The following is a 12999-nucleotide window of genomic DNA, read 5'->3' as shown; positions in this document are numbered from 1 at the left end:
CGTAGACGCCCTGGCTCTGGGCTTCTTGTTTCAGCATGATTTTCATTGTTCTCATTTGTAAAGATCCAGTCTGTTTAAAATGTGAACCAGATTTTTCAAAACTGAGTGTATTTATCAGAAGTCAACTGTGAACCCGTGTTCATGTTACACAAGGTTCAGCTGATAAAACATTTGTGCTTCCAAAGTGCTTAATGTGTGGCCTCTGAGCAGGTCGGAGCGGGCGCAGTTAGCTTTAGTTACTAAAAACCGAGAACACTGCACATTCCTTGGCCTGCTGCAGGTGTCTGCGATACTGGATACCAGTTATGTTTTTAGAGCGCGATCTCTTCCATCTCTAGTGTAAGTGTGTATATAAATTCTATTTATTATATGTACCGAATGTTATTGAAGGTAGAACACACATTCCTTTCTATTCATTCCAGCTTTGTGCCCAAAACATCCATTATCTACTGATATTAAGGCCAGAGACTTGCTAAACCTCTTGTCATAACTGTGTTTTCTCCATTTTTTTTTTTTTTTTATTTTTATGGTTTAATGTGTTTTGCAGTCAAGGAAAGGAAATTGTCAGACTTTTATTTTTTTCAGTCAGTCATCTTTATGGCTTTGGATTGGTGGATGCCGATGCGGTGGTGGTTGAGGCGAAGAAGTGGAGAACTGTGCCACCTCAACATGTGTGTGTTGGCGCATCAGACAGACGGCCAAGGTAAAAGTGTAGAATGATCAGTTTGTAGTTGTGTACTGTGATTTTAAGAAATATAAGATCAATTGGCATTAACGAGTCAGATTTCCTATTTGTAACATATACAGCAGACGCTTAGGCGGGCTTTGCACGTTGCGACATCAAGCCGATGCTGCGATGTCGCACGCGATAGTCCCCGCCCCCGTCGCAGATACGATATCTTGTGATAGCTGGCGTAGCAAAAATTATCGCTACGCCTGCTTCACATGCACTCGCCTGCCCTGCGACCGTCGCTCTGGCCAGCGACCCGCCTCCTTCCTAAGGGGGCGGGTCGTGCGGCGTCATAGCGACGTCACACGGCAGGCGGCCAATAGCGGTGGAGGGGCGGAGATGAGCAGGATGTAAACAATGTCGTAGTGTGCAAAGCCACCCTTAGACTACATTGATTAATTTATTAGACTAAGTGGCTCATGCTTTATAACAAACTTAACACATATTTAATAAATTTTGCCGAACAATTTTTAGCATTACATTGTTTTGTTCATCCTATACCACCCACTTTCCACTGACACCATGTACATTTTGTTAATACGAAGGCACTTGGATACGGATCAGCAGGGTCTTCAGAGTGTTGTCATTTTCACTGAATAGTTGATAAAGGAAACGTAAAAAAATATTTGACAAGAAAATCAAAATAATTAATACATTTTAATAACTGACACGTAAACCAAAAATTCAGTAAAATAAAAAAAAGTTCTGTTTTTCGTGATTATGGGGGGAAAAAATGTGAATTCAACCTAAACCGTTCTAAAATTGAATGACACTCTTTGCACATAAGTTAAACATAATCAAAGTACACACACATATGGTAAGTTTGCTCCTATGTGTTTTTCTGTGAAGAATAGTTTGATTTTGAGCTCAGGATTGTGGCGCTTTCAGGACTTTTCTTAAAGAGGTTGTCCACTACAAGGATAACCCCTTCTCATCCCCATGTATGCCCCATTAAAGTACAAACGTTTACTCTCCTCCCATCCTGGCACAGTTCATGCGGTGTCTGTGTGGTTCCCCTGAGGCTTCAGTTGCCACAGGGTACTGCATCTCACTTAAGGTGCAGTACTCATCCCGGGTGAGGAAGAGGTTATTGCTGGTGTTTCTCACGTTCACAAACCACACATAGTTAGGTGCTTTCCCACTGGGATTGGCCTAGGGTAGACAGGGGGGTGGCCATCACGAGGCATGGGACTTTCCCGGTCACTAGGACAACCACCTTATACATCTGAAGGCGGGGAGACGGATTCTGGGCAGGATTGTATGCGGGGCTGGCCTGACTTAACATAATGTGAGCCTTGGGAATGCAATTGAGGACACCCCTTGAACCTCACCGGCACAGGAGGTGAGTATAAACTGTTGTATTTTAATGGTATGCAAGCATGGGAGAAGAGAAGGGGTTGTCCTTGTGGTCAACCCCATTAAGAAGAACCTATCATCACTATTTCTCTAGTCCCTTCCACGACAGCATAGGAGGTTGTCTCTCCACGCCCTAATTGGGACAGGAAGTTCAAGAGGTTTAAAAGGACCCTCCCACCTCCCATAGCCAGTGTCTTTCCTGTCCCCATGGGGCATGGAGAGGTTTTGTTTTTTCTCCTATGCTGTGGTGGCCGGCGAACTGCAGTATATTTTTTTTTTTTTTTTTTTTTCCCCCCTATTACCTTCAGCCGGACGGCATCGGTCGGGCCTTCACCGCTCCTCCCTTGCTGTTCCCTCACGCTGTGGGGGACCGCTGCTCCAGCCTTCCGGATCCTCCTGAGGGGTGATGCAGGCTGTTGAGCTCCCCGGCCGGCGTCCTCCCTGAGCCGCCGGCCGCCTCCCGCATGCACGCTGCCGGAGCGATCCGGAAGTGCTCCCGGAGGCGGGACTTCTGGTCTTGCGGACTTCCGGTCGAGCGCTTCCGGTTTGCGGAGGCAGCGTGGAGGCACGCCGACTGCGACTCGACCTGCCCAGGACCGGATGCGGGAGGCGGGGAAACGTGCACCGTCACTGGGGAGGCAGGCCCTTGTCCATAAGGGCTGCCACGAAGACATCAGATCATGGTAAGACCGTGCTCCCTGTCATGTCTTCCGCTGCAGCTGCCTCTGCAGAACCCAGTGTGCCCCCTGCTACTGTGAGTATGGAGGGGTCTGGTCCCTCGGACATAGGTCTCATCAGTGATTATGGCTCTCTGCTCTGTGTTTTCTAGGAGGACAAGGCCACCAAGAAAACTGACAGAAATGAGAAATCAGAGAAGCCTGAGAAGTCAGAAAAAACTGACAAGTCCGATAAGCCTGATAGACCTGACAGAGTGGACAAAATTAAAAAATGTCCCATCTGTATAAAGAAGCTCCCTGCAGTATGGGATAAAAAGCTTTGCCAGCAATGTACGGACCAGGTTATTAGGGCCGAACAACCATCTCTGATAGATGAGTTGCGGTCCATGATGAAACAGGAGATTAGGGCCTCACTGGCTTCTCTCCCTGTGCCTGGCCCTGTTCCTGGCCCTGTTCCTGGCCCTGTGCCTGGCCCTGTTCCTGGCCCTGCTCCTGGTCCTGCTCCTGGCCCTGCTACTGGACCCTCTCCTCCAAAAAAGAGGAGACTCCAGTCGACCCCTTCTGATCAGGAGGACGCTGATTCCACCTCTGAGGGTCCTGATGAAGGATTTCCATCTGGGGGGTCTGACCAGTCCTTTCTTTTTCACTCAGAAGAGTTGGGGGATCTTATTGAGGCAGTTCGGAGCACTATGGGTTTAGAGGAAGTGCAGTCTCTTCCTTCAATCCAGGACGAAATGTTTGCTGGCCTGAAGTCAGTCAAACAGTTGGGATTCCCAGTTCATGCCAATATATTGGATATTGTTTCTCAGGAATGGGAATGTCCTGAGAGGCGGGTACGGAGTGACCTTAGACGCCGGTTTCCTCTGGAACCTTCGGGACTACATTGGGAGATCCCAAGAGTAGACGTTCAGGTGGCTAGGGTAGCTAAGCAAACGGCTCTTCCCTTTGAGGATACTTCCCAACTGAAGGATCAAATGGATAGGAAGGTAGAGGGCCTGATGAAGCGGTCCTGGGAGGCATCGTCTTCCTCTATTCAAGCCAACATTGCCTCCACCTGCGTATCCAGGTCCCTAATTAGGTGGTTGGACCAGTTGGAGGCTCATATTTCCCAAGGGACCCCTAGGGAGGAATTACTGGAATCCCTTCCCTTGCTTAGGAAGGCTACCTGTTTTCTGGCAGATACCTCGGTGGAATCTGTCCGCCTGGCAGCCAGGACCTCGGTGCTTTCTAACTCTGCCCGACGTGCCCTCTGGCTTAAGGCCTGGAGTGGAGACTCCACCTCTAAAATGAGGCTTTGTTCCCTTCCTTTTAAAGGGGATTTGGTGTTTGGACCTGCCCTGGATGATATCCTGGACAAGGCGACTGATCGTAAGGCCTTGCCCGATCCTAGACCTACCAGGAAGCGGTCCTTTCGTCCCTCGATGCCTCAGGCCTCCCAGCCCAGAGGGAAAGGGAAGGCAGGCAGGTGGAGCTATCCCAAAGGTAGAGGGAGAAACATCCTCATCCCTCCACATCAGCAACGTCCTCAGCAGGACAAGCAGTGACTCGGCCCGGGTGGGGGGAAGACTCTCAGCGTTTCTTACCCAGTGGCAGTCCATAACCTCTTGCCAATGGGTTCTGAAGATCATCTCGGATGGTCTTCTCATAGAATTCCTTTCCCCCCCTCTTCCGGGTCTCCGAGTCACTGCGCTGGCATCGCCGGGTTCACAGACTCTGTTGTACACAAAGATTTTAGAGTTAGTGCACGCGGGGGTCGTTTCCCCAGTCCCGAGTCGGGAAGAAGGGATAGGACACTACTCCCGTCTCTTCCTGGTCAAGAAGCCATCCGGCGACGTCCGTATAATTATCAATTTAAAAAGTCTAAACCGTCAGGTCAGGTACCGGCGGTTCAAGATGGAGTCGGTGAGATCAGCTATTCCCCTGATAGGTCTACACCACCAGATGGCCTCTATCGATCTGAAAGATGCCTACTTCCATGTACCCGTCCATCCGGGACACAGACAATACCTCAGGTTTGCGGTGCTTCACGGGGAAGAAGTACTTCATTTCCAATTCAATGTACTTCCCTTCGGGATCTCCTCAGCTCCAAGGATCTTTTCCAAGATCATGGCAGAGGTGGTCGCCTTTATAAGATTGCAGGGTATCTGTCTAGTTCCGTATCTGGACGACTTTCTTCTCATGGCTCCGTCTGCTCCAACCCTCCGGAGCCATGTGGAGAGGTCTTTGGGAATCCTTCGGTCTCTGGGATGGATTCCCAATCTCAAAAAATCACAGTTAACCCCCTCCTCCACACGGCAGTTTCTCGGAGTGCTGCTGGACTCCGACAGACAGGCATCTTTTCTCCCAGAGGGCCACAGGATAGCTCTGTTATCCAAAATCTCGAAGCTCCGCAGGCAGGCTCGCCCAACGCTTCGAGCGGCTATGTCGGCCCTGGGTTCCATGACATCCTGCATCCCCTCGGTCAGGTGGGCTCAGGCCCATTCTCGGTGTCTCCAGGATCATATCCTGACACACTGGGACAGACTCCCGTCATCCCTAAACAGAAGGTTTCGCCTCTCGGAGTCAGTCTCCTCATCCCTTCTCTGGTGGCTGAGTCCCGCCAACCTGCAGGTGGGGGTTGCCTGGACTCAGAAACCCCTGGTTACACTGACCACAGATGCCAGCCTACGTGGATGGGGGGCAATGGTGGCAAATTCCCCATTTCAAGGGGTCTGGAGTCCTTACGTCAGCTCCCAATCCTCCAACTACCGGGAGCTCAGGGCAGTCAGGGAAGCCCTCCTTGCGGCTCAGGACCTCGTCCGGGACTCTCACGTCCTGGTATATTCAGACAATGTCACAACAGTGGCACATCTCCGCCATCAGGGCAGTACACGCTCCGGCGCCCTGAAGTCGGTATCCTCCCGAATCTTTCAATGGGCAGAACAATCTCTGCTCTCCCTTTCTGCGGTCCATCTGAAGGGCTCCCTCAATCTTCAGGCGGATTTCCTGAGTCGTCGGGATGTTCATCCAGGGGAATGGAGCCTGGATCAGGCAGTGTTCTGCTCTCTAGTGGCAAGGTGGGGTGCACCAGAGGTGGACCTCTTTGCCTCAGCAGAGAATCGCAAGGTCGCAACATATTTCTCCCTGAACCCAAGGGACGAGGCTTTAGGGGTAGACGCTTTCTGCCACAGTTGGTCCTTTCGCCTCGCTTACGCGTTCCCCCCTCTTCCTCTTCTCGCACGGGCCCTGAGGAAGATCAGAGACGAGGGGGTCCCAACTATACTGGTAGCCCCTCTGTGGCCCCGGAGGAGTTGGTACAGCTTGGTCATGACGCTAGGAATCGACGGCCCAGTCCTCTTAGGTTCGGACCCCAGCTTACTGTCACAGGGTCCGATTTTCCATCCGGCTCCTCAGAAACTCAACTTGGCTGCCTGGCTTCTGAGGCCCGGGCACTGAAGGCTCAAGGGCTTTCTGACAAAGTTGTGGCTACGCTGCAGAAGAACCGTAAACCTGTGACTAATAGTATATACAACAAAATCTGGAAGAGATTTTCCTCCTGGTGTGGTTCTCGGCCTCCTGACCCTTTTCGGCCTAATATTGCGCAGATTCTGGACTTTCTCCAAAGTGGTTTAGACTTAGGTCTTAGGCCCAGCTCCCTGAAAGTTCAGGTGTCAGCACTCAGTGCAGTCTTTGACACGGCTCTGGCAGATCATCGTTGGATCCGTCGGTTCTTTGTGTCCGCTGGTAGACTCTGTCCACGTCGGAGGGTCCTGACGCCTCGCTGGGATCTCAATGTGGTCCTTACAGGACTATCTCAATCTCCGTTTGAACCTCTGTGCTCTTGTAACATTCGTTCCCTTTCTCACAAGACTGCTTTTCTTGTGGCTATTACATCTGCTCGCAGAGTCGGCGAACTTCAGGCTTTGTCTGTTAGGGAACCTTATCTGACCATCAGAGATGACAGCATTGTTTTTCAGCTGGACCCTTCCTTCCTTCCCAAGGTGGTTTCGGATTTTCACCGTTCGCAGTCCATCGTCCTGCCTTCATTCTGTCAGAATCCTCGGACTCCGGGTGAGGAAGTGTTTCATTCTTTGGATGTCCGTCGGATAGTGTTGCACTACCTAGAGGTTACTGCTTCTTGGCGCCTTGATTCTAACCTGTTCATCCAGCCCTTTGGCCGCAATAAGGGCAAGAAGGTGGCTAAGAGTACAGTCGCCAACTGGATTGTGCGAGCAATTAGAGATGCATACCTCGCTCAGCATCTCTCTCCGCCTACTGGATTCACGGCGCACTCCACCAGGGCTACCTCTGCCTCCTGGGCCGAACGGGCAGGGGCCTCCCCTGAGCAGATCTGCAAGGCGGCTACGTGGTCTTCGCTCCATACCTTCACGAAGCATTATCGTCTGGATCTGGATTCCAACAGGGATTTGGCCTTTGGCAGGAAAGTCCTGCAGGCTGTGGTCCCCCCCCTAGGTATCAATTCTTTGGTATTCCTCCTATGCTGTCGTGGAAGGGACTAGAGAAATAAGAATTATTCTTACCGATAATTCGCTTTCTAGGACCTTTCACGACAGCAGGTAATTCCCTCCCCTATGTATTCATGTATTCCTGAATGTGTAGTACTTCTCATATGCTATGGATTCTTTGTAAGACACTGGCTATGGGAGGTGGGAGGGTCCTTTTAAACCTCTTGAACTTCCTGTCCCAATTAGGGCGTGGAGAGACAACCTCCTATGCTGTCGTGGAAGGTCCTAGAAAGCGAATTATCGGTAAGAATAATTCTTATTTTTCATGTTATATGAAATGTGCCTTAAATTTTATTTTTGTATTAATAATTGATTACATAATTATTTTTAATAGAAAATTAAATGCACTATTTTTACAGGGGTTTTTCATTACGTTTTCCTGCAGCCGTGTCAAGCTGCGATATTTTTTTGCTGGTGCGTGTTTGTGCATGACACTTTATACAATGCAAATATGGCAGCCCATGGGAATAGGAGTCTGCAGTTGGTGTCTGACCCCCATCTCCTTCACTGTGGTTACCTCTAGCTGTGAATTCGGCACGCCCTGGGCTCACCGGTGCGATCCTCGCTGTTGGGATTCCTTGCACAGATTGATTTCCTAACGGTCTTCAGTAAAATGGTGGTGCATGCGCAGCTTTAAAATTCCGCTCAATGACCAGCCGAAATATAGATCATGCGCCGCTATTAGCGACATTTTACTGTATACCACTGGAGGTCAATCTGCGCATGGGACGTCACCGGTGCCACTTTACTGAACACTGCTAGGAGATCAATCTAGGCAAGGCTGCCCGCCACGAGGACGCTGCCAGTGCGAACTGTATAAAAGAGGCAGTGCAGGAGCCGAGGACCCCTACCCTCAGTCCCACCCTAATCTACCTAAAGCTTATGTCACCCAAACTTCAAATTTGGGTTAAAGAACAATCAGGCTGTGGATTGCTTCACTAAAGGTAGCTATTTGATCTGTATAACAGCGCCATTATAGCCATGTGTTTACTTTAGCATGCAAAACCAAGATGATTCTTTTTAATGCTTAGTCTATTTTTTTTTTTAATATATATATATATATATATATATATATATATATATATATATATATATATATATATATATATATATATATATATATAATTATATATATAATGTTAAAAATAACATATATATATATATATATATATATATATATACACACATACACATTATCTATCCTGTGGAATACAATTAGTAAAGTTGCAGAATACAAAATCTCCATATATTAGAGTTGGGCAAAACTATTCCCTGTACCCTGGTCCAGCACCGGCAGTCATGTTGGTACTTCATGGCAGCCCGCACAGGAGCATAATAAATGTCCTACTACCTGTCGGCATTGTTGGCGTTTCTACTTATTAGTAGTCCCCTGTAATTTTAGTACTACATCACCTAATAATCAGAAGAGGAAGAAAGGCTGGCGATAGGTAGTTGGAAGCTCTGATATTGGCGTGGCCACTAGATCAGGGTAATTTTGCTCATCTCTACTATATATCATTGTTTTCTTTTTTTATTTTGTGGGGTCCAATTTATTAGTTGCCACATTGTAGTTTTTCTCTATACAAGTTTGATGAAAAGGGCACATATTAAAGAATTGGGCACTTGTAGGCATGAAAAATGATTAGTTTGCAATACCTTCTGAGACTCTGTAGAAAAGTATCCTGTTTGTCGTTAACTGTGCTGGCTAGTGAGCAAAATGTCAAATTTGCCATACAACTTAATCGCTTTCTGTAGACTGCCGGGCACATAATTGTTTTTCTTGTTGATAACCATTAAAAGCCTGACATTTCCAGCTCTTGGTCAGTAGTTGATTGATTTTGGTGTTCGGTGCCAGCAGATAGTGCTTTTTTTGGGAACCCTGTAGATTGGGTTGTGCTGAGAAATGCCTGGAGTTCTCACGAGAATTTGCTAAAATATTTACCTTTTAATCTGAGTAATTTTGTCAGTCCCGGCTGTACGCCTGGAAGGAAACTTGTGAAAGCCGCATTCATACTGGGTCATCTAGTAATGTGTGCGGACAGAAATCTGCAAATAGCACTGACACTGAAGGGTTAACATAATATTATTTTGTTACTCGGAGACTTGTATAGAAGATCTGCCCTTCTCCCTCCTCTGGTTTCTCTTGTCAACACTTTTCTCCTGCCTAATGTTGTTTCTGCGTATTGATGCTCTGTAAACCAGATTTTGAGCCAGCCGTAATATTGTTAGTCATATTTACAATCGTTCATCCGTATCCAGAAAGTGCGGTCATTTTTTTTTATTGGATTTTGGATGTGTTGAAGGAATCACGTACGGTGCGAATGGGTTCCTTGCGAAGTCATACATTATAAATGTGTATCTGTATACATATTAATAAAAGTATAGCACATTAATACAGCGTCAAGGCGGTGTTCAAACATTTGTTTGCATTGTTTGACTTTCATTACCCATTGTAAACTTGATATATTTTATTCATCATATACATCCTTTTGCCTCATATTTTAACCTCTTAATGGGGTTGACTCCTTTTAAAATAAAACTGGTTGAGGACATCTGCTGTTATCGAAGGGTGGCAGCTTCTTCCACTGGAGGAAGAATGTATAATTACCATATGGATGGGATGGGTCCAGCTGGCTAAGTGTTCTGGCTTATAGAGAGGGGTGTTCACCTCTCATTACCTTATGATGTTAGCGGATTAGGAGCCACAAGGTTGATTAACCATATAAATGAATGTCATAATTCCGATCAGAGTGTTCTGTCCTTTGCAGGGATTGAGTTGATAGAACCCCCATCTAGAGGAGGTGACTCCCATAAATTATTGCTTAGGAGGGAATCTGAATATATTATGAAGTTCAATGCCACAGGCCCTCTAGGGTTAAATGAAAGGAATGATATTAGTGTATTCTTGGGTTGATTCAGTGCACATTTGTTTGTTTCATATATGTGTAAATCTTTGCTACTATGTTGCGTGTTCAGTAAGATTTGGGCATATATTATTGTTTTTAACATTTTTAATTGTTTTGACATCAGCCACATGTGGTATGTGGATAAATAGGATCTGATGTCATACCTACTAAGACCAGCTGAAGCACTGTGTAAGTGCGAAACGGCCGTCGTCTGACGTGTCCGGCGTCCTCTCCCTCCCCACCAGCCCCCACCGCACATGTAACCTCTGCGCTTGAAATAAAGCTGCAATCTGCACAGCAACGATTTTGGTGAGTGCCGTTTTTTCCTCTTTCTACATTGGATATAATCTGAACTTTATGCATATGTGCACCCCGGATCAGCTGTGATTCAGCCTGCATGCTTGGATTTTACAAAAAGTCTATGGTTGTTGCTGAGTAGTGCCCTGCCCTCCTCTCATCCACTTTGAAATTTATTGCCCCTGCTTCCACAGTGAGCACACTCAAAAGAGCATTAAAATCAACCAAAGAATTGAATGTTTTTTGCACATTATGGCTGAATCTGATACTATGGAGGTCGTTGAATTGGATAACAATGGGCTTGGAATACTTGCGGGGAGGGAAGACGCAAGCACGTTTTTTCTGGACTGCAACAGCAAAGTAGATACTGACATCCTAAGTATAAAATCTTTAGAACTAAAAATTTCTAACCTGGCAGAAAAAGAGATTTCTCTCTTCTGGTCGGCACAATCCTTGCGTTCCTATAGAGACTGTAAACGTGTCCCTAGAGGCCTCAGGGTCATGAAGGCGATCTCATTTTACCAGGATGATGCTGATTTCAAACAATTGTGGCATGAGGTTCAAACCGAATGCTCCCTTAAATTTTTAGATCTGGTGCTACAGAAAAATGAACAAGAGCACACAAAAATAACTGAATTGATCAGATTGAGGAAAGAACTTGAATCACGCCTTTCAAAAGAACAGTGGAACCGTTTTTTGCAGAATCTGGACAAAAAACTTATCCCCTACCAAACCATAGTGAAAGAGCGCAAAAAAGAAAAATTCCTACGGGATAAAGCGGACTATGACTCAAACAATGTTTTCAAATGGAATAAAAATAGTGATAGCTCCCCTTTCTTCAAAAAAGGTAAATTGAGGAAAAAATTTAATAGAACCGCTAATAATAGTAGTAACAAAAAAAACGCATGGACCACGGACTCTGATTCTAGCGGTCAGGAAGAACCCCCCCTACAAAAAAGAAATTTGGCGATGATAGAATTTCTTCAAACTCATCTAATAACCCTTTAGGAGAAAGACAAGAAGGGGCCGTGGAAGGAACAAGCGAACAGCTTATGGGGAAAAGGAAGAATGTGTCCTGGAGAGATTAACCCCTAGTCCTCCTAACAGAAAGTCTACAACCTTACAGATCATGTGCTTGATGCAGATATGCAAGCGGTCTTGGAAAAGGGACTAAATTTCTGTATCCCAGAACCATTTGACCTGGTTGAATTTGAAATTGACTTGTATAAAGCTTGTCGTAAATTACATTTAAAAAAGCATTTTTCTAATATCCAGAAAGATTCCAGGTCTGTTTGTGCACCTGAAAGGCAGTGTCATACTAGCCCTTTAGGTTTTTCTTATGAAGGCTCAGAGGTGAATAAGATTGCACAAGACGCGGTACAGCTGCTAAGTCTGACTGATGCTAGTGCAGACAATGCAGATTTTCCAACAGTGGGAAAAAATCTCAAAACCAGCACATGCTTTACTGGAGGGATAAAATCCTCCTTTTTTCCACCGACATCTCCAGGAAATAGTAGTATAGATTTATTTCAAGAAATCGTTATGAGAGAGATGAGAGCATTAAAATACCCAGCTTTGAAAAATAATCTGTCCAAAAAAGAACAATCAGCTTTAAATAAAATCAAATCCCTCAAAAATGTCACAATAAGGAAGGCAGACAAGGGTGGTGCCATAGTCCTTATGACCACGGATTATTATTTGGAGGAAGCCAAACATCATTTAGATAATTGCCTAGTTTACCAAAAACTAGATAGTGATCCTACATACAAGCTAAAAGAGAAATTACGTAGCTTTCTAAATAAACACGTAACGACAGGCTTTATCACGAAGAATAGGGCTGAAAAATTGTTTCCCCTCTTCCCAACCAGACCACATTGGTACTGGTTACCCAAGGTACACAAGTCAGTTTCTAGGCCACCGGGGAGACCCATTGTTGCAGGGTCTGGTTCTCTCACCGAGCCTCTCTCTGCGTATCATGACTGGCTACTTCATCCCCTGTTGGAGACTATTCCCTCCTTTGTGAGGGATACTGGGGATTTAGTACAGCAACTTGAGCACTTTGAATGGCAGGAGACTTTCTGCTGGGCGTCGCTGGACGTCGAGAGTTTATTTACCAGGATTTCACAACATCTTGGGATTGATTTGATAGCACAGATGCTGAGAGGACTTGGTGAGAATGAACTTTTAATCAATTTTGTTGAAGAGGCACTATTATTGGTATTGGGACACAATACCTTTTAAGTTTGGCCATTCCTGGTACCTGCAAAAAAGTGGGGTTGCTATGGGGACCCCGGTGGCATGTACCCTAGCTAACCTGTTCCTTGCACATCTTGAGGACAAGTTGATTTATAGCCTGGATAATCCCTATATAAGACATATAAAGCAATATCAGCGCTTTGTAGATGATGTATTGATAATTTGGGATGGTAGTAAGGAACAATTTGAATCTTTTGTGGCATATTTGAATTTGAAAAATAATTACAATATGCTTTTCACGTCTTCCTTTAGTGACAAGACTATAGAGTTCC

The 12999-nt window shown here is 46.0% G+C and overlaps 1 protein-coding gene across 1 annotated transcript in view; it reads left to right on the top strand.

Annotated features, from left to right (window-relative positions):
- PCSK6 (proprotein convertase subtilisin/kexin type 6) overlaps nt 1–12999 on the top strand; it is a 390964-nt gene that overhangs the window by 260575 nt on the left and 117390 nt on the right. Inside the window, exon 11 of the mRNA XM_075346016.1 lies at nt 586–703. Within this exon, the coding sequence (XP_075202131.1) occupies nt 586–703 (118 nt within the window). The remainder of the gene's footprint in view (nt 1–585; nt 704–12999) is intronic.

Source organism: Anomaloglossus baeobatrachus, chromosome 4, assembly GCF_048569485.1.
Source record: "Anomaloglossus baeobatrachus isolate aAnoBae1 chromosome 4, aAnoBae1.hap1, whole genome shotgun sequence".
In the NCBI taxonomy this organism is placed as follows: domain Eukaryota; kingdom Metazoa; phylum Chordata; class Amphibia; order Anura; family Aromobatidae; genus Anomaloglossus; species Anomaloglossus baeobatrachus.
The sequence above is the reverse complement of the archived record's forward strand: the minus strand, read 5'-3'. Positions and strand labels throughout refer to the sequence as shown.